Raw genomic sequence first — 22,983 nt, 5'->3', positions numbered from 1 at the left:
TATTAGGACCCTTTTTATAGAATGTGGTAAAATATTCCGCATTTGGCATTTTTTTTTATGTATATCTTCATAAAATGTAACGTACATTAGATGAACTATGACTACTATGTGTACAATATACTTTGTATTTTGTGTGCCTATACTTTGTATGGGGCGGCAGTGGTTCATGTAGGTTGTCTACAAAACATAAGGTTGGTGGTTCAATTCCCAGTTCCACCTGACCAAGTGTCGATGTGTCCATGAGCAAGACCCCAACTGCTCCCAAAGAGCTGGATTGCGCCTTGCATGACTGACACCGCCGTTGGTGTATGAATGGGTGAATGTGAGGCAAAATGTAAAAAAATTATATTACCCTAGCTATTATCTGTTGCAATGGGGTTTCTTATACAATACATTTGGAAAGAAATAATTGGTTTAAGCAAATTTGCGGCCATGTAACTCCATAGAGGTTTACACTATTAAGAAAATGTGAAAGTAGATCTCTGAACTCGAAGTCTTCTGAAGCTATAGCTGTGTTTGAGGAATAGACTGAACACAAGTTTTTTTTAATCATAATCTGACTACTTTTAGTTCATATTCTAAAACGGAGCATGAAGTTGTGTGATGTCAAATCCAGATGAACTAGCTTTACAGTGCTTGATATCTCCTGATATTTGTAAACTTTCATGTGTATATGCAGTGTTTGGGATGACATGAGGGAGTAAATGACAACTAATTTAAATGACTAACTATCATTTTAAGTGCTCTTTAGTTGGACACTTGAGACAGTATGCAACTCTTGTTAATGTTTGAAATGATTGGTCTCTTTAAGAAATGTCAGCATGGCTTGAGCTGCATCTGAGAGTGTTCTCTGGCACAGCAGCTCTATGCTTATGGTCTTGGCAGCTGGTGCTGTTGATAAAGTGTCCCTGTAGCTATTGGGGTTGTTAATGAGTCTGGAGGCCGTCTGCTGTAATGAGCAAAAGCAAGCACAAAGTCCACGGTTAACCTGTACCCTGCCTGACTGAACAGTATCAGAGTCAGTTCAGTCAGAGACAAGAGTACTGCTACATTACTGTAAAACCAAAGCTAGACTGCATTTATTTTGGAGGCACTTACTTTGCTGAAGACACTATGAGCTGAGAGTCCTTGTACGCAATCAGGTAAGCCTGGTTTTCTGGATTGTGAACGGTTACCTGTATCAAGAGAATATATAAAAATACAAACATATTTTTTTTAAAAAAATCCCTTTAAATAGTCAAAGTAACATTGTAAAAAATTTGAAGTTGGTAAAGATTTTTTTAAAACATTTTTGCAATTTTGCAAGTCTCTTATGTTCACCAAGGCTAAATATATTTGATCAAATTTGTAGTTAAACAATGCAATATTTTGAAGTATTATTGCAATTTAAAATTACCTTTTTTTACTTGAAAATAGCCTATATTAAAAATGTAATTTATTCCTGTGATGCAAAGCTGAATTCAGCATCATTACTAAAACAAAAACAGCGCTTTAACAAATCCATTTACTGTCACTTTTGATCAATTTAATGCATGACTGCTAAATAAAAGTATTTATTTCAAAAACAAAAAAAAACTAACCCCAAACTTTTGAACTGTAGTGTATATCACAACAAGATCACATCTTTGGAAATGTCTTATTGTAAAAACCATGTGACATATATCCTTTTATTCTGTTCATGCTTTAATGTATGCGACTTTCAATTAAAAACTATGTTAATGGGGTTTGTGGTTCAAGGAGAAACAGCCTGGATCTACTTGATCTAACTCATTCAGGGAACATTTTCCACCTTGTTTTTAAATATGACAGTGGGTTGAGCATGGCCATTTGTAACTTGAATGTGAGGCTTCTGGTGTCATTACCTTCCAGTTATTTTTAGCTGTACAAAAATATGTGCTTGATATTGCAAACTGGAATTTCTTATAGAATGTCTCACACATTCACAAAAAATAGCTTACTTCAGCATTGCAAAATAAGATGGATACTGCACCTGGTTGCACATAACAATAACAATTAATATCCAAGAATCACAACTCAAAAGTGTGGATGAGTATCAGACTTACACTTTCTAGAACACGAAGACATCTCTCAGCCCCCCACAATGACGCCACAAGGTTCTCCTTATCATCCTCTCGGCTCAGGTTCTCCACACACTCTTTAACTAAGGAAACATACATGCACATAAACTCACGGTTAAAAGCATCTTATTCAAAAATGCATGCATCTTAAACTCAGGCAAAAGGGATGGCCATCACTTCATAGAAAATTAACATCTCTCTGATATTCGATTTTAAATAGGCCATTAATTCTATACAGGTCACTTAAGCAAATACACTGTAAAAGCAGAAGACCTTTATCAACAATGTGGTCCAGGCCTCCCAGAAGCCGGAGTTCTTCTTTAAACCAATCCCCCGCTCTCTTTGACGTCAACGATAACAACGTCTCCATGGCTAAATGTCCCGTCTGCGAGAAAAAGACAATGCACAATCAGTCTGAGAGATATTATAAAAAAATGCATTCCATTCAGCTATAATGACACCATTATGCAAATGTGAAAGTTCTATTTGCAGAACAGAACATTAAAACTAATGTAAATCGAGGGTGTGAAATTCAAAGAAACACGACTTGATAATATTAGACAGTCTAATGGCTCAAGCAAAAACATTAAAACAAGTAAACATAATACATTAGTAAAGGGTGTTTTAAATTAAAGTTAAGAGATAACATCTTGTAGAGGGTTTAATCATGGTGCTTTAGTGTGCAAAAGTCTAAGTAGGCGTTCACACAGGATCTGCTGTGTTCAGTTTGTGTATTTTTAATTGCTGGCCTATGGGCACATGCTCCAGATGGATGTCTTTGACAAGTGAGTCATGTCTCTGTGGTTTTTGAAAATGCTGATGTTGAAACTCAACTTTTAAAATCCTTGAATTCCATTTCTTTCTGATTACTTTTCTGACTGCTTACAAAAACTACACTGTCAACAGCATGTTAAACCTTCTCCAAGAAAGTCGATAAAGAGTCCAATTTTTTATTTTTAACTAATATTAGTAATTTTCGAGTGAACTAGGGATGTGAATAACTGCCAAAAGTGGCATTCGAAAATCGAGGAGCAAGTCGATTATCATTCGAAAATCTAAAAAAAGAAAGGAAAAAAAAAAGCACACTCACAATAACAGAAAGGGTGGCCAAAGGTCTTCATATCATCTTTAGTGATTTATCATCAAACAAACAAAATATTTATTAATCAAACAAGTAACATGTTTTCGTCGTTTTTTTAACATGCCGGTAGTTAACAGAATAATAAAAAACAAGCACGACAGTCCGTTTTTGCATCAACAAACAAGATGCTCGTTAGTAGTGTTGTCACGGTACCAAAATTTCAGTATTCGGTACCAATACCAGTTAAAATTCACGGTTCTCGGTACCAATTTCGGTACCAAAGCTTAGTTTAAATTTACATATATTTAAGTGTTTATCACGGTTACAAGTATGGAAACTGTACATTTGTATTATAAACACTTTAGAAAAAGATTAGATAAAATGACCTAAAATAAACAATCGTATACACTAACACATTTTTAAAGTTGTTTGTAAAGTTTTAATCCATTATTTATTTAATGCACAATGAATTAAGTGAACAAACATGAACAATCAGGTGTTTGTAATAAATAACATTTTCAAACATTAATTAATGTTGTAAAAATATATTGTTCACTCAATGCGTTGATAACTAAGTAATGTTGATGAATGGTATCTTTGTAGCATTACCATAAAACATGTTTTATTTGACTTGACTCCTTTTATTTAATCTAAAACTGCATTCATATTTAATTTTAAAAAGGCTTTTTAAACCTGCTGAGTTATAAAGGCAAGAATACGCCAAGAACTGGCACTGACATTAAATGACAATACTAATACCAGTAGTACTCTGGTGTCGGGTGGATACTACTGTGCTCATGTCCTCGTAAAACTACCCCGAAAGCACTTTAGAGGCCGTTCACATGTCGCGCGTGTTTTTTAATTATATTTTTGCGCGTGCTTATTCTTTCCAAAGCGCTTGCTCTCACGCGGCGTCTGTCGTTGCTATGCAACGCCAACGAGTTTTTATTATGAGCGCGCTTGAATCGCGCCTATATTTGAAATTGCGAATTTGCGAATGTAATCGGCCTCTTATGGCAACGTGACATTAGCCTAATCCAAAATATTTCCATATGTGGCTCTTTCCTCCTTTCGTTTCAACAAGTGGATTCAGAGAGAGAGAGCCATATCAGCGTTATAAAGAGGACGCAACTGTGCACGTTTCAGACATCGCGTCTAGAACAGAACTGGATTAACCTGGTACTCGGTACCTAGAAAAGCTGGTACCGTAACATTTTTTTTTTTAGTACCGACTTGGTACCGAAGTACCGAGTTTTTTGACAACACTACTCGTTAGGTAAAAAAATAATGTCATATGTCAATGATTTTATGTGAACCTGCACTGTTACTGCAATAGCCTACTTTTTAAACAAAATTAGTTTCAATTAACACTATTCGTGTGATGTCACTGCACAATACACACACATTACCACGGGATAGCAGGGGTTTCATTTCATAAATTGTGGACAATGGTAGCTTATTTAAAGTAGCCTGTAAATTAATGTATGCATGTCATAAACATAATTAATGTATGTCCAAAAAATTTCACCAATAATGTCATCATACTTGTAGTAGTGCTTTTGTCACCTAATAATCTGTTTGGTTGTAAAATGTATTACCTCAATTAAATGAACTCAATGTATCGTCCTGTGGAATCATTCATTCACAGACAGCATGCGAAGATGTTCAAACAGATCTTCATCGCAGGCAAAAATATGATGCATTTGCAGATTTGCTATCACTAGACTAAACTGTAGGTCCACGGCCAATTTATTCAACGCTCTTGATGTACTTAAATCTTCCTGTTACGACTCCGAGTCGAGTGTGAAATAAAGCGCTTCAGATTCAGTGTGTGCAGGAAATTGAAGAGATCAGTCAAACTAATTCGCGAACCGATTTAGACAGACCTGACAACTTTGTTTGATGAAGTCTTTGAACAGAATCGACTCATTTGTAGTGGTTAGAGTGATTCATTTGTAAACTGAGCATCGCTCATGCCCATAAAAGATATAGCGCGCTTGGAATAAACTACGCATTTAACAACATGTATTGCATTAAAATAAAGTAACGAGAGGAACGTCGCCCTACGTAACAAAGTAAATGTAGCCTACTTTGTTACTATAGATGGTTACTACCAGTAGGCAGTAAAGGTTACTATCCACCTCTGTTAACGGTCACAGCAATGCTCTTCTTCTGTTGTTTGTCCTAGGTCACACAGTAAGGGGTTTCAAGGTGTCATGTTAGAGACGCCTTGCGTCCCCGACAGGAAAATACACTGCTGTGCAATCTATGACAGTAGATTCAATTATGTCACATTGGAATTGCGCGAAAATATAACGATATTCGAAAAAGAAATTTTATGATTGAATTTCGAACGCAGTTCCGACTATTCGAAGATCGTAACTCGTCCCTAGTAGGGATGCACCGAATATTCGGCCGCCGAAAATTTTCGGCTGAAAATGGCCCAAAAGTGCATTTTCGGTTTTCGGCCGAAAGACTTTTATCACCGAAACAATACGGCCGAAATGTTGTGATGACGCAAACAGAAACCGCGATCTGCACGTGCTTGTCTGAAGCAACATGTCTGTGGTGCGGACGCATTTCAGTGTATCTGAGCCCGCGAGGAGACGGAAGCCTTGTTTATCCACCTATATCTGCTCTAAACAACGCGCGCCGCCATGGCGACGATTCCGGTTGCGAGCGGGTCAAGGGCGGTGCACGCGCTGTCTGTGGAGACTCGCACTGCGGAGACAGGCGAAAGTAAACAAGGCAGCGCGAGTCTCCACAAACAGCGCGTGCACCGCTCCAAACGGTGGAGGCGTATATCCTTGACGCGCTCTCCGTTTTACTATTCCTTGAAACGACAGGGGACAACTCAAGTACCTGTCCTCTAACCATCAGGAATCGGTGAGAAGAAGAAAGATAAACACATGACAGTGCTTATTTTTTAGTAGGCTATTCCACCACCAATACAAAAATAATCATGTAAAACCCAGTAAACCCTGAGATTATTACTTGTGACATTACAAAACATATGTATATGGGATTGGGAACTATGTATAGAACTAAATTAATGCTCTCTTAAATATTTAAATACATTCACTGAACATGTTTCATTAAGTTTCATGTACATTTGTATTAAACATGGACTATTGTTCATTTAAAAAGGCTTTTTATGCTATTGTATGCCAAATTTTTAAAATGTTACTAATTTAGACATGCAAACTGGGTCCTGGTTTGATGAGAAGTTTGCGCTCGGCTTTGTTTTTGAGAGAACGTTTCATTTTAAAACCTTTCTGCAGGCCATTAGATTATTATTTAGTGTACACATGAGTGGGGTCAAGTTAAACATTTTAGTTTGAATTTTATTTTATACTGTGCATTGTGCTAAATAAATATTTGCATAATTTGTAATTGATTTATTCTTTGAAAATGTGATATTAATATGCAATTGCAATACCTTGATTTTAGTAAAGTTTGTACACAGACATAGCCATAAAGATGAGATAGACATAGACATAGCCACAAGATGATCTCAAGCTCACCGTGATATTCTCCAAGTCGAGATGCTTATTGTGGACGGTTTCACAGAGTTTGCGAATCTTTTCTTTCACTTTGTTCATCTCTTTTGTCGTCAACTGATCAGCGATGGATTTGTCCAGTTCTAATTCCAGTAAACGAATCATTAGATCCAAACTGGCCCGATCCAGGTCCATATTCAAGCGGTCTCGGCTGAGAATGTACATAAGGGAGGCTGTACACAAAGCTAGATTCTGAGGAAGGAGGAAGGACAGCAAAGTAGAACAGATTAAATGTAAGAAATCACCCAGTAAGACATTAGCCACAAAGATTTTAGGGGAGTCAAAAGTCTGGACTTACTGAATGTTGAGGTGCATCACTGAGAGTTTTAAAGACCTGAGCCACTTTCCCACGAGCCCTCAGGTGCATCCTGAAACTGGGCATGGCGCATCTTGTGGCCAAACTAATAACACTGCACAAGGATTGTAATGAACAAACATTAGGTCATAGCTTACATATTGGACAATGGTCAGAATATACAGTGAGGAATGATTTCTGCACCTAAGGCAGCGTGTGTTAAGGGGTTGACCAGTCTTCAGACCAGTGGCAAGATACTCAAAGTCATCGGTGAACTCCTGATTCTCACCAAACTCTACCACATCATTGAAGTGTTTCACATGCTGGACAACGGTGTACAACTGTAGAGAAAAAGAAAGCATGTTGCTGGTTATTTTATGGGCTCAGTTACCATCTACCAGTGCAACAGAGCCCAGTATTTCAAAGCTACAAGCAGTGTTAATTAGAGGTCGACCGATTCATTGGTTTTGCCGATATATCAGTACCAAAAGTTGATTGGTGGAACGATCGCGATATCGGCAAAAATCCACACCGATCATTTTTCTTGGTTGCGTCCGTTGCTGGAGCAGCTGAGATGTGCGCGCGGCCATTACGCAGCACGAGAGCACTGAGAAGAGACTGCTGGCATTATACACAGCAAGAGCGGCCTCTAGAGGACACGTGAGGCAGCGCGCAGTACAGAGAGCGCTGACACTTCAGATGTGCATTTAAAACACTGACAGCAAAACAGTATGAATACAGAACACTAAAGTGCATATTGCCATATCATCATAAAAGTAATTCATTTATTGACTAGATGCTGCATTAGCAGAGAAATAACAGCAGTATGTTTGCGTTCGAATCTGAGAGGAATATCATTAGTAACAGCTACCTCAAGCGATTAAAGTAATGTGACAAACACACGCAGACCTGACCCAAATAATTTATGTCGCAATTTTTACCATCTATTTACATTAGTTTATATCCAGGTGGTCACTTTTATGCATTCATTAGCTGGCAAAGTTGCATATTTAAAGCTAGTGACGCTTTAAATTGATTTCTCAACATTGACATGTTCATGCAGCCGATAGAAACAGAAAAAAAAATCAGAAACGCATTCGATTTCATTTTTTTAATCACTTATATATTGTTATTTTGATTAGATAAATCAAGTGTTCTAAAAGAGAAGCAAATAAAGAGACTGTACATCTAATATAGGTCAACATATTAAGATGCTTATACTGTCATGCTTAAAGATGATCATATTTAAATAAACTGCAAAGGCCATAGCTGATCGAATGATATAGCATTAATATATCATTCGAAAGCATTAATGTTATGGCCTTTGCATTTATTTAAATAAGCATGCATTCATTTTTAAGCATGACTCTTTGGATTTATATGAAATGGTAAAGCTTTACAATAAGATTCCATTTTTAGCATTAACTAATTTTAAGTGTTGTAGAAGTATTATTCACTGTTTGTTAATTTCAACATTAAGCAATACATTTTAAATTGAGTTTTAATTTGATCTGTAATTACCTTAGTTAATGTACTATAAACTAACATGAACGATCAAGATACAATTGCAATAAGGCATGCAGTAAAACTGTATATTGTATATAGTTCATGAAAGCTATATTACATCCTTGTTAAGAAATAAATGGGACTTGCAAAGCATTACCCATGAAATTTATAAAAGTTATAGCAAAAAAAAAAAACATATATTTGACCTGTACTATTTTAATGTTTAAATTATTTTCTGGAAAGTTCATTCTGTAGAAGTTCTCATTTTAATATATTAATTTATATATATATTATTATTATTATTATTTAATTTAGCACATTTCAGTTCAGCACTGTTTTACTTGGAGTCTTACTTTTGTTTTTAATCCAGTATTTTTTTTTCCATGATTTTGTTTATTTTAAATGATAACGATTTAACACCATTATTTTATTTCAGTTATTAAAAATAGTAACAAGGAATCAAATTACAAACAATAGGACAAATGCAATACAACAATGATACATGTTGTTCAGGTAACGTAGATTTATTTAACCTTCAACAGAAATTGAATAATGAAATGAAAAAAAAAAACACATTGCATTTTCTTCACTGTGTGAATGCATATAGATTGATTCTTATTAAATATATCAAAGTTATTTACTCAAAGAGCAGTGAGTGATTGTCTTTGTTTTTTGTTGTTTGATTAAAATTAATGACACAGATGGCATCAGGTTTATTAGGCTGGTATCTCCTTAAGACCTAATGCTTGGATCTAATATACTGATACCAAGCGTGCTGCACAAGCCCTGAAAAGTGAAGCCAAAACAACGTTTTCAATATTTGAGAACCAATTTTAATGGTATTGGTACAGTCTACAGAAATTTTGGTATCATGACAACACTAGCTACTCCAATTACGGTCATATTAAAAATAAATTATTTAAAAGGCAGTTTTCTGTAGCAGATTAAGATTTGTTCCACAGGGCCCATGCAAAGGAATGTAATTTCCCAAATATTGCATGCTACGCTTCATTTTTCACTGATAATGTAGACATACAAGCTAATAGAAAGACCTCAAATCAGAGTTATAACAAAACAAGAGCACCGTCTTATTTGTTATAACTGTTTGGGGTCTGAAAACTGCGTAAATGTAGAAGAATCCGAACAGATTACACGTTTGGCTTTGATGAAAACCAAACCATTCATTCAGTGAGTGGGCAGAGTAAACGGTGAGGGTTGTAATGTAGGTGGGCTTGCACAACTTTCTAACTGTTTAACACCAAAAATAAGAATTACTCTACAGAACATCAGTGGATGCCATCAATAGGTATTTATGTTTTATTAAAACAGCTGCATTACTTTGTATGCATAATTAATAGAGCTTTATGCCTTCATCATTGGTTCCATGCCACTGAATTTCAAATTAAATTGAAATTCAAATGCCAAATGTTCAAATGTCTAGAGGATTATAAATGTCTTAATGCAGTAGTTAAGCCACACCTACAGTAATAAAGAATCAGCTTTTTATTTTATTCTTTGTTTAACACATACGTCCCAAAGGGTCCAGTTGTACCATCTTATTGGTGGCATTGGGCATGAACTATCTGGATTTGTGTTATCAAAATATAGATTTTGATACTAATTTTGAATATTTCAGTTCCAGTACTCATTTTAAGCATCTCAGATAAGCTTGGTTTACAGTAAATGCAGCAAACTAATTAGGAATCCAATGAGCAACAATTAAATTTATTTTCACATAATTTCAAACATTTTTTGAGGACTGGTTACAACATTTTATGCTTTTCACACACATCACAGCATTTTATTTGTGGCTCTTATTTTGACACCGCGGCGAACCTTTATTTTGACAGTCCTGAGTCAGAGCCTGAGCATAAAGTGCTCACATTCACCATGTTCATTAGTTTACGATTTGTCAAATAGTCCTATCTAACACGTTATTAGATAGATCTATTATACATAGAAAGTAGATAGTAATGAAAAGTTAGTGGCGTTTGCCGTTTGGATGATGTCCAGTGTTGCTAGCTGAGCAGAAACAATCATATTTGACTTGGTCCCCTCAAAGATGCGTTGGATTAAGCGTAAAGGTTAAGAAGCCTATCTATCACGGTTTCATGTTCGTAGAGTTGGTTTATAGAGTAAATAGACTTGAATTTGTAATCATTTTGAAAATAGTGGGTGCTGGTGTTTCGCATGTATTCAGCCAATCAGCATATACTAATGCCACGGATAGTCACTAAAGTGCTGGTTCAGACCCTACTATGAAGTAGGAGTTAAATTAGTTCCTCCAAAAGCAGTACCTAGAACAAAAATCATTTCTAGTTCTTGGTGTGAACACGCAGAAAACCGGGAACTTCTGCCAATAGCTCTAGGAACTATGAATAATGTTCCTCCGGTGTGAAAGCCCCTATTAGTTTAAAGTACTGGGCAAGTATCAGTGTTTCCCATTCATTAACTAGACTGGTGCTTTTCCATTACCAGTCCCAGCTGGCATCATCATAACGATGCCTTTCGTTCCTAGTTTCCCCATCAAGCTCTCGCTGGATCCTCTCTTTGGCAGTTAAAAAAAAAAAAATCATATATTGTGACTTCTGGATTTTTATTTTTTTTTAGATTATGTCTCTCACAGTGGACATGCACCTACGGTGACTATTTCAGACCGCTCCATGATTTCTAAGAGATATATATACACACACACAACTTGTTTTGACAAAGACTTTCTTTTCAAAGTGCACCAGATTGATGTGTGTAAATTTAAAACGTATTATATTTTTGTTATTGAGGATATATAGACTCCCATTGAGGGACAGAGGTTAACACCCCACCCCATACTCTTACAAAAACCTGTGGAACTTTCCCAGTTCCCAAGTTCACATATTTTGAAAAACATAAAAATAATATTTAACTGGATTAAACATGCACGATTATGGTCAAAATGATTATCACGATTATTTTAATCAATATTGAGATCACAATTAGCCCTCAATGAGGTCATAAGGTCTATACGACCCCAATCGACTTTTACTCAACAAAAGAAAAAGTTCCCTTCATCTCAGTGGAATACGATTTTGTGACTTTTCATACATTATCTATCTATACACTAGTGCTGTAGCGGCCCGTCGATGACGTCGATGATTCGACGTCAAAATTGCGTTGACGTCATATTTTTGCGTCGACACTTCTTTATTTATTTATTTTTTGCATGTTCCCGGCGGTACAGCTTGCCACACACACGTGGGAGACCGACACATTGCAGAATCCATATCCATTAAATGAATCACACACAGTAAACAAACCCTTAAGAAAAAAAATTGCAATTTAGATGCGCAAACTGGGTGCCGGTGTGGTGATACAAGCTCGGGCAGATTCGGCTTGAAGTCGCTTCCGGACGCAGCGCCGCACGCGCTGTTACAAAAAAAGACGTACACACAGCCAGCCACAGTCTTCCTGGTCTTGCCCACCTAAACGCGTCATTTTTGCCGCACGCACATTCGCGCTCGTGCGGACGTGTCGAGTATAAACAAGGCTTTAAGGCCAATTTATACTTCTGCGTCGAGGGTACGCCGTAATGTGCGGCGTTGGCTACGCACGTAGGCGACGCCGTTATGAGCATTTATACTTCTGCGTTCAGGTCTTGGTTGCTCTGCAGTACTGCTCCGAAACGCTAGTTGGCGGCGGAGAGTTTTAATGTTCCACTGTGTTTAGATTCCTCGCGGCTAGGTTACTACAAGCAATAGCGATTGAAAGAGAGTGGATCATGTTGGAGTTGGAGCTTATTGAGGTGGAAAAACAGTTCACTTTAGTGAAATTACTAAAACTGAAAGGCAGAAATGAGAGAAGACGTCGGAGGAGATGGTACGTGTGGAAATGCGTGAGAAGGTAACTTACGTGCGGAAATGCGTAGGAGGAAATGCGATGCTACCAAGCCGACCAATCACCGATCTTGCGGTCCGCGTCGTCGCGACGTGTAGTTACATTTTTGAAGAGGTGCGCGTCAGGCAACGCGGAAGGGTACGCGGTATGGGACGCGTCTGTGCGTATGCTACGCCGTACCTACTGCGCGCACCCTACGCAGAAGTATAAATTGGCCTTTACTCCGTGTCAGCACGCGCTCTGATCAGTAGGTGCACAAACCTCTCCCGATTCATCTCCAGTAGTAGCAGCCTCCGATCGCACCACTAACTCCGCCTCCGTTTCCCTCCTCAGCTGATATTAACATTAAAACATTCTCTATGATAAAAAATGTTTGTAAAAAATATTTTAATAACACGGTTTTGGCGGTTGTAGAGTTATAATGATGGTGTTCAAATACATAACATTAGACTAACGTTAGCCAGCTTATAGTATCTTGATTCATTATGCTAGTATTTATTTGAGATATTGTTTTTTTTATTAATTGAGCAGCAGAAAAAATATTCTTTATATTAGTCGTCCAATTAGTCATTAGATTAGTCGACTAATCGATAAAATAATCGCCCAACTAATCGTTTAGTTAATAATCGTTTACCCCAGCCCTACTATACACACAAAAAACTGGGCTTGATTTGGTTGTTCTGAAGGTATGTAAACAAAAAAAAAATGTTTACACTTCTGGTCTTTACACCAGAAGTGTAAACAAGAAACAAAGACCATTTGAAGGTTAATTATGATTATTTGTTGATTTTAACCAAAACAAATTGTCACATTGGCTAATTATATCTGCTTTCACATCCATATTGCGCTACATTCCTGATAATGTACAAATATGTGCATCAAAATAAAGCAGGTCCTCTTATTCACCAAAAATCAGTGCATCTCCTTAAAGAATAAAGAAAATAAAGAAAACAAAGAAAAGTAGCAAAACTTCAACGGAGCACTGTTTTCCATTTTAAATTGTGTAAATATATTTTAAGAAGTAAAATATAAACTTGCATTATACCTAAATAAAATGTATGTAAATAAAACTCTAAATATACAATTGATAAAAAGCAAATATTCCATAACCGAATGTTACCAAATGAGAACATTTCAAGGCAGAATTATACTCTATGCAAGTTCGATTAATGCAGGGTTGTCACTCATTTTTACCCCGGGCCACATCAGCAAAATGGTTTGCCTCAAAGGGCCAGTTGTAACTATAAAACTGTGTAAATGCAGCTACTACTTAACATATTGTTAAATAACTCTCTCTGCATTTGTCATCCAGGTGGATGCTGCACATTAGTGGTGGTTGAGGTGATTCCCCCTTCAATGTAAAGCGCTTTGAGTACCTAGAAAAGCACTATATAACAAATTATTATTATAAAATTATTCGATTTGATAACTATTTATTCAAGTGTACAAATACAGCAAATGCATTCAAATAACTGTAAAATATATGTAAGCATATTGCTCTGTGTTATTATAACATAAACGTACTTTATTTTAAGACAATCATATACCTTTTGAGCTCACAGGCCACATAAAATGACAGGGCGCGCCGAATACAGCCCGCGGACCTTGAGTTTGACACATGTGGATTAATTGGTAAAATTCAAAGTCATCAGCTATGTTTCCATCCACACGTTTTTATCCAAATTAAGTGATATCGAATGAAAAATACCTTATGGAAAAAGTAAAATTCGATTGAATTTCATGAATAGCGACTCGAATGAAATACATTTGGCCTCATCGGTTTTTATCTTGATCGATATACGGCTTATGCGATAAAAGCTGATGGAAACGTTATTTGCCGAATAAATAATGAATTGCCGGCCACTATTTCCGCTCTGTTTGTGCACACATGGCGGGTGTCAACAAAGACAAGTGGACAAAGCAAAAAAAAAAAAAAATGCTTTAACCAAAGTGTTTCCGTGAGGTGTCTCTGAACCACGATCTCCCAGAACTGTTTGGAGAGCTGTCGTTCCCACACCAAAGGCCGCCTCCATTGTCGTCGGGCATTTACGTGCATCTGCATCATCATAGCAATGGCAATCCATAGAAAAACAGAGCATTGCCATTGACTCAGTTCAGAGACGGAAGAGACTATTTTCTTTAGCAGAAGCAATACAATCGTTTTTAAATCAATAAACTCCTTAAGGAATATTTTGGGTCAAATTACTGATTTATTCGGTAGGTAGCCATGTAATAAGCAGGATAAAAAGAGACGGTTGTTATAGCGAATACAACCCCTTCAGGCTCACAACCGCCTCGCTATACATTATCCCTTACATATGTCGCTATTAGCTGGCACTAAGCATTATTAGGCTACAATTTTTGAAATATTGATCATTTGTTGGTAGATGACGCAATCCATTTTGTCCAGTAAAACTTTGTTCGCAAATGTTTGCTTGAATGTTCAAAGTCAAGGTAAACTTTATTATTCACAAGTAGGAAATTAATATGATTACCATTACACGCTGACGCTCCATTGTTAAATTTACTTGCTTCGTACAAAATATAAACATAAATACAAAAGCATTAGATACAAAACAATTAAAACATCAAAACATGACAAAAAGAAAAACAAGTACAAGACAAACAAAACAACAAAATCGTAGAAACGAAGAACTAAACGTCAAAGAAAGATTAACTAAATGCTCGCTGATTGTCTTGCAGTCTAATCTCTGTAAGCACAAAAGAATTGCAGTACCTTTGCCGTTGGATGGAAATACATTTCACCAGCTTTATTCGCAAGAGTTTTTTTACCGAACTTCGGATAATTCGATTGACAAGTGGATGGAAACTTGGCAAGTGTTATTTGACGTTTAAGAAACTTTGCAAAAGGAAAAAATAAATAATTATACGCCGTGTTAAATATTGTTCAATCACGCGAATTTGATCGTGGGAAGCCAAAATCATGATCGTGATTAAAATCCGATTAATCGTGCAGCCCTAGCGTCAAGTGTTTGCACTCACCTCTTTGTGTTCTTTCCTACATTTGAGAGCAGTGACCATGTCCTGGTAAGGTTCTGTGGGGATGGTGGTGGACTTGGTGACTTTGGGAGGAGGGGCTGGAGCTTTGAACACTCCGTCGTCCTTGTTTGAGTTCGACTCTTTACTGCCTCCTGATGAAACAGCCTGTGCAAAAATGACTTAGAATTAAATCATAACATGTTTGGATGCACTGGCAGAGTTGATTCACATACACCATGAGCTGCCAACAACCAACCCACTGCTGGTTATGTAACATGATGACTAAAGATGGGCTACAGAACATTATAAATTCCTCATGCAGCAATGGCTAAAAGGCCGACTCCACAACCAACAGCAAAGCTGCTAAATAAAACGCTTCCAAGATGGCCAAGCGCCACATCCTTGAATGAATAATGCATTGTTTTGAAAACTTGTTCATAGGAACAGAGCAAACGGAGGTGCTGAGCTAATGAGAATGCTTACAAACAGTTTAAGTGAAGTGTAAGCATATCTGTCAGTGTGCTCTTAATATTACAGTGGGCTTCACTGGTGACAGCAGATGCAGGCTGCCTAAATTGTGTGGGATTGATTGCATTTATATGGCAAATGTAGACAGCGAGGATGAGATTGTTAATAGAGTGACAAGTGCATAATGGGGGGAGTGTTTGCACAAAGCACTAAATAAAAATTCACCCCATTTGCTTTAATACACATTTCTGGTTTTAATGTGAGTGGAATGATTCAAAAGGCTCAGTTATTAAAGAAAAAATGCTTGTTTCGGAATCATTCATTAAAATGTAATAACTTGCTTCACCTCTTCACCTTTATTTAATGTAAAAAAAAAATATATATATATATATAGAAAAATATAGAAACAAGCTGACAACTGTAATTGCAATGTGAACACAGCCCAAACATGCCTAAAGGATAGGCAGAATAACTTGGCGCATATATATCTATGGACTCGGGGCAGTAATATGATCACTCTGGAGAGGGAGAGGATTTCACACGAGTGATGAGATTACTATGCCGAGTCGAATTGCTCCCAAGCCCTTGCTGTGGTATTCCACCATACATTATAGTTATCCACTTTACATGCTTAGAAAAGTGCAACGTTTTATTTTGAGTCACCATTCTTGGTTGAGTTACTCTACTCCTGTAACTGTATTTAAACAGGGAAAACGTGGAGGTGTTCGGTCGCTTCTCTGCTTGGCCCCTATTGAATGAACGGGGCTAAGTTAAGTGCGATCAAAGTGTCTCGTGCACCAGAGCGATGAGACGAGAGAGGTATGCATCAACTCATCTTAGTTAAGGGAATAACAGTTTAATATGAAAAACGGTGGAATATCCCTTTAACCCTCTGGGCTTCTTCGTAAATGGGTTACACTTAGCTTCCTCCCGGTCAAAAACGGACGAAGCCTTAAAATTTAACTTTACTTCTTCCCAGGATAACCATTCAAATATATTTTTGTTCTATAATATTTTCTGATTATTATTTAGAATTTTTAGATTTTTTTTATGATACTTTGCATTAATTATATAATTTTTATGAGCTATTTTTTCCATTAGAATTAATGTACATATTTTTATTTTATATATTTTTTATTTTTTTTCAATAAATACAACTTTTCACATCAAAATAGAGTGTCATCTAATAAAAAAAATAATTCAAGTAGAAGAGCGCCACCTAGTGGCTGTAAAAAATAGTTACATGTGTGCAATGTCCTGTACAGCCTGTAGGCTGCCTATAGCTTCCTATTCAAATACATAGAAAGGCTTTTTGATTCTTTTTGTTGGTTTAGACATGATTTCTCATGGCTGTGTGCGTGTGTGTGTGAGTGCGCATTTGAGCAAGATTTTTTTCTCATTTATTGATTTTATTTTTCATATTCTACAAATTTGCTGGTGCAGTCTTGCCAGTTTATCTGTGTGTGTTTGTGTGTGTGCGTGTGTGTGTGTGTGTGTGGGGGGGGGGGGGTCTTATTTGCACTCTTGATGTTCTAGAGTGTCACCCCTTCATTGCTGTACACTTTTTTTCTGCACAGTTGCTGATCTGTAGCTTGTACCACCAAAAGTTTCTCTGAGTTTTCCTGTTTTTTCGTATTTCCCATTCATTTCCTATGTCGGTCATTTTTGACCGGGAGGAAGCTAAGTGTGACTTTTTTTTTACGACCCTTTAACAAAGCAGAATCATCTCCTTGATTTTTTTGTGTGTTCATATAGGTAATACAACAAAAGTCACCAAGTTCCAGCCCGATCCGATCAAGCAAAAAAATTAAACATTTCAAAACGTAACAGTTTTCTGTCATTTTTGACCGAAGAAGCCCAGAGGGTTAAAGGTTAAGAAAAAAGACTTGAACAAAAGTGAACAATAGGCTTTACAATTACTTAAAATACATACAGGTTCAAATAATAATAATAACAATGAGGCAACAATATCAGGTTGAAAGTATCAAAAAGCAAGTAATTATGTTTTTTGAACAACACTGTTAAAATACATAATGTAATTTACATATCTAAAAAAGTCTATTCATTCATTATTGTATTATAACAAATACCTGAAGTGTGTGCCAATGACCTAATGATTTTTGTTTGTTTCTTGTTTCATTATTGCTAAACATCACTTAAGTCAAACGTCCACTTAATCTTTAATATTTGGCAACTTCTTTGCGAAAAATGTCCGCCCAATAGAAAAAAGTTTCTCACCAATAAAAAAAAAAAAAAAAAAAAAGAGGGAACATTGGCACACAAATCAAAACCCATATCTACAGGAAACAGGTTTATTCAACTTTTTTTTCCATGATACCACAAATGTTTTATTAAAATTGAGACAGAGAGCATATAAATTAAGACCTACTGTAAATGCACAGATCTAATATAATCTTTTCTTAATTGAATTTTTACGCAGCAGTTAAACAAAGGTTCATTTAAGACAGAGAATCTTGGCGAGTATTTACGCTAACATTGTCTGTTAAAGTGTATATCGGAATTGAGCGCTGTCTGAGGGGCGTCTCTGTGCTCATGCTTTTGATGTGTTAGTTGGTGCGAGTAAGATTGTTTCGTTTACATCAGCATGAGTTTGAAAATCAATGTTGCGCTTTACAACGATACCAAACTTGTACTGAGGGGAAGCACCAATCGTTCAGAAGTGAGCAGAGAAAAAACAAATTGTTCATGGATTATTAAAACAAAGGAAAGATTTAGGAAGGTATACCTTTAATGCTACGTTCACACCGGACGCGAATAGGGCGTCAGGCGCGAATGATTTCAATGTTAAGTCAATGCAAAGACGCTTTACGCGTGTGAAAAATTCCTGCGGCGCGAATGAGGCGTGGAGCGCGGCGCGGAAGACACGAAGATGCGAATGGCACGAATTGAGCGTCTGGCGCGTTACGCACGAATGATTCAGTTAGTGCCATTTGTGCATTCACGCGTTTGACGCGAATTTGCGTCTGCCGCCCGAGTTGAAAAATCTGAACTTTGGCGTGAATTCGCGCCGCGTTAACCAATCAGGAGCCTAGCTGCTTGCTCACGTGATGAAGTGTCTGGATGCTTCAATCAATTAGTTTGTAATATGACTAAATGCATGGTGGGATTATGCACAACAAAGCAAATGTTTTATCACTTAAAACATACGAGACATGTTCATTTTGTATTGAATGTTATTCATTCCATATCTAGATTATATGAAATAGTATTATGTTGTAAAGACAATCAACATATGTGCATAAATTCGTGTCTGGACGTGAGAGAGAGAAAAAAATATATAAATAAATAATAATAAAAAAAAACACAGGACAGGTTAATAACTTTTGAAGGCTGGCTCTATTTATCATCAAAACAAAAATAAATGACGGAGATTAGATGGATGAGAGCGAGGGTGATCCTCACTCCGATACGGGACAACAGGTCATAAAACTGGGCGCGTGACAGGCGGAAGTACCGCTGACAGCGGCCGTCATCCAGCGCAGCTCCTGGAGCGAGCAAATGGTGAAACTCGCCAAACGGTTCGGCTCCGAAGGGTTGGGTGGACACAAATATACGGCGACGATGATCCCCACGCCGCTGTTCTGCTCTCCAGAGTAAATACAGAGCGGTAACTCTCTTGATGAATGCTCGGTCGACATAAAAACAATGGCCGCCAACGAATTTCGATTCTGACGCGCGTAAATTTCGCTTCAAACCTTTGTTTTTACGTGCGCCAGTTTCGCTCTTGACACGCAAATTAACACAAAGTGGTCAAGCGTCAAACTAGACGCGTCAGGCGCGAATTTGACGCGCGATGAGTGTCCGGTGTGAACGTAGCATAAGAAAAAGTACAAATAAAGATTTTTTTTAAGGTGTTTAATTACCTTTTGGAGCATTGGTATCATTAGACGAGAGCTTATTTTGAAAACCTAAAACTCGACCAAAATTGGCATTTTCACATGTAGCTAGTAAGAAGCATGTGCGCATTACGATTCATTTTGCCAGCATGAGTCACATATAATTGTATAATTTCTGAATATTAGTCATTATTTAATTTATTTGGTTTTAGTTTGTTTGCATTTTCCATTTGCCAGTAGTTTCAGTTTCAATTTAATTACATTTGTTTAGAGCTTGGTGTTTAAAATAATTGTTTAGAATGAATTCCACAATAATTTATATTTCATTTCATACTTATCACACCGATGCGATTAGACAATGCAATTTTGACGCGATGTGACCGTCAGATGAGGATCAAATAATTTAAATATGTTTTTATCCTCCACAATCCACTGCAAATTCCAGCCAATTAATTCTTGATGAATAAAATCAAGTCTTTCCATAAAACATCACAAAACTAAATTAAAGCGGAAGGTGAATTTCATTTCATATTGACTTTAACAGCTGAGTTTTGGCGCAGAGCTATTACTGTTCAACACTGAGGGAACACCAAAGCAGAAATGTCTGGAGTGCTATCATTAAGGTAGGAGATTTCAAACAAAGGTGAAAATAAAAATTGTGGTGATAATATGAGAAGTGCTTTCTAAAGTGGACTACGTCTGTGTGTGTGTAGTAGTTGAGGTGTTCAGTGGAGAAGCCTGTGCCTGGTGTTATACTCACTGGAGGAGCTTGAGATCGTGATGGAGGCGTGGGTAGCAGTTCTTCTGGCTCTGGATGGTTCCAGTGTCTTGCATTATACACAGCTTTAGTAGGCGACTGTGGAAAAAAACAGACAAACACTTTTACTGAGGGCATTTTTATACAGGAGCTTATTCCAAGGTTCATTTAATGTCTTCATTGTCTTTGCTCTTTGGGGTCATTAGGTTTGGGTGACTTGTATCAAAGACAACACCCCCATTTTAAGTTTGAACAGAAGTACTACTTTTCCCTTATGTCAGTTTCACTGGAAAAAACAAATAAATAAATGTGCACATCATTTTATCAGTGGGCCTCACAATGTGAAACAACATTGTTTTAAATATGTTTTTGGCCTTTTTTTTCCTGCCATGTCATAAACCTGCCATAAACCAGACATGTCATGACACAGTAAAGGGTATTTTTTGTCCTAACCAGACACGACAGTGATAGGCGATGGGCAACAGGGGATTCGATTTTTTTAGTTTCAAACAGAGATCCCGATTCTGAACAGACAATTAAACAACATAAGTTTTCACTAGAGGTTCTGACAAAATGTTGCAACATTGCTGCCAGTCTATTTAATCTGAATTAATTATTTTAATAAACATATTGATTGAATGATTCAATGACATGCATAAATACTTTGTTTCATTACTGGATGAATCAGCATTTTTTTTAATGAATCTCTTAATGATTCAATGAATGACATACATTTTTGGTGGTGTAACAATATATGTATTTGTTATTTGAAGCACCAAGATACTTTCAAAAGGTGATTTGCTCTATTTTGATCGTAGCACCTGTAGACATCAGTGTTTATATCGGAAATGTAAACTTTTATGCCAAGTACTTCTGTGATGATAATAATATTTGTAATTTGGTTGAAAAGACTGTTTGTGAATCTGTTTCATACCTACATACTGAACATAACTGCTCTATCTGGATTCAGTGGCAGTGTGAACAGATTTGAAACAAGTGAATCATTGTCATTTCGGACTGTGGGTGTTTGAATTGAAATCGCGATTCAGCTCTAATGAAACGTCTTTTATAATCTTAAAATGGTTTGTTCTGAACACCCATTATGAAAGCGACAATTCACCTCAGATGTTGAAAATGCATTAAAAGAACAGTAATATCGAAGTGTGTTCCATGCCAAATACTTTATCAGGTCACTCAGTATGTATTTTGAGCTGTATTTTACAAGACTCAGCAAGAGCAGCAATGCACCGCAATGCTGAAACTGATACTTCACTTCATAGAGATCGATGGCATTTATTTAATGCACTGACGGCATTCATGGGGAATAACCTTAAACATTAAAAGGATGAAAAGAAAAAGATTTTGCCATCATTAGACATGGCAAACCTATTTGTTTTATGAATATATGACTTCAAGACGATCTCCCTCCAGAGAGGCTCAATATAAATCACTATGATAAACAGGTTCTTATCATTAACTTATTTAATATTATATACATACATACATACCATAAATATATAGTTAAATTTAAAGATTTTTTTTAATAGAAAAAAGCGGTTCTTAAAAATGTCATCCATCGTCGTTTTTGTGGCTCGTTTTTTTTTTTTAGTTTTACTTTTTTCTAAAGTAATGGTTTAGGTACCTGCACCGTTATAAAAGTATCAATTTGGCCCTGGTATCATAAAAAAATAAAATAATCCCAAACGATACCCAACCTTAGGACTTTAATAATACTCATTTTATGTACTGTTAAAAAAAATATATATTTAGTGGCAAGTTCTAGACATCAGTGCGCTCAAAAGCCGTTGAAAAACAGAGTTGCGACACTCCCATAGGGGCTGTTTTCATGCGTTTTCTGTGATTGGATAGCTATCATTGGATAGATATCTTGAGGTGGTAGTCTGGGCCACATTCCAGACAAAAATGGATAAGTGTAAATGCATCTGGGTGTTGAAACCACATTTTTAAAATTTTACTCCTCAAAAAAAATTATAAAAATAAACGCGTGAGAGCGTATTATATAGGCTATATGTCATGTTATGACGACGCTACTGCGACACGCATCACCTCTGATGAGCAGCTGAGTCTCTATCCATCAAGCCAACATGCAAAGTGTCGCAGACACTTAACACAACCATCTTCATTAAAAGAAAAGAAACAAAATGATCTTTCCAGTTCTGTTAACGCTCTCTCTCTTATTGCCGTCTTTGATTTTGAAATTAGCCGATGATCAATAAAATGCAGCTCATAACTGTTGCTTTCGGTGACGTGCACTCCATTAAATCTGCATATAGCACAGAAATTGAAGATCAGATTTATATCCGTTTTGCAAAAACACATATGTGACTAGGTGTAAATGGAATCATTTTCATAAATCAGAGCTGAGAAAACGCATGAACTGGCCAGGTGTAAACAGCCCCATAGACGGCCATAGGAACTTTGGAATGCGGAAGTAATGCGTGTTGTGTGGAGCAGCCAATAGTTCCAAACACTGATAATTCCAGCATTGAA

At 36.8% G+C, this 22,983-nt stretch overlaps 1 protein-coding gene across 1 annotated transcript in view; it reads right to left on the bottom strand.

Moving 5' to 3' along the window:
* Nucleotides 1-22,983, bottom strand: part of waplb (WAPL cohesin release factor b) — a 91,543-nt gene that overhangs the window by 18,589 nt on the left and 49,971 nt on the right. The window contains exons 6-13 of the mRNA XM_039691107.2: nucleotides 20,476-20,571; nucleotides 15,394-15,555; nucleotides 7,219-7,355; nucleotides 7,018-7,129; nucleotides 6,684-6,911; nucleotides 2,352-2,463; nucleotides 2,064-2,161; nucleotides 1,099-1,175 (exon numbers count right to left, since the gene is read on the bottom strand). Coding sequence (XP_039547041.2) covers nucleotides 1,099-1,175; nucleotides 2,064-2,161; nucleotides 2,352-2,463; nucleotides 6,684-6,911; nucleotides 7,018-7,129; nucleotides 7,219-7,355; nucleotides 15,394-15,555; nucleotides 20,476-20,571 — 1,022 coding nt within the window. The remainder of the gene's footprint in view (nucleotides 1-1,098; nucleotides 1,176-2,063; nucleotides 2,162-2,351; nucleotides 2,464-6,683; nucleotides 6,912-7,017; nucleotides 7,130-7,218; nucleotides 7,356-15,393; nucleotides 15,556-20,475; nucleotides 20,572-22,983) is intronic.

Source organism: Pimephales promelas, chromosome 17, assembly GCF_988280905.1.
Source record: "Pimephales promelas chromosome 17, fPimPro1.hap1.1, whole genome shotgun sequence".
NCBI classification, from domain to species: domain Eukaryota; kingdom Metazoa; phylum Chordata; class Actinopteri; order Cypriniformes; family Leuciscidae; genus Pimephales; species Pimephales promelas.
The sequence above is the reverse complement of the archived record's forward strand: the minus strand, read 5'-3'. Positions and strand labels throughout refer to the sequence as shown.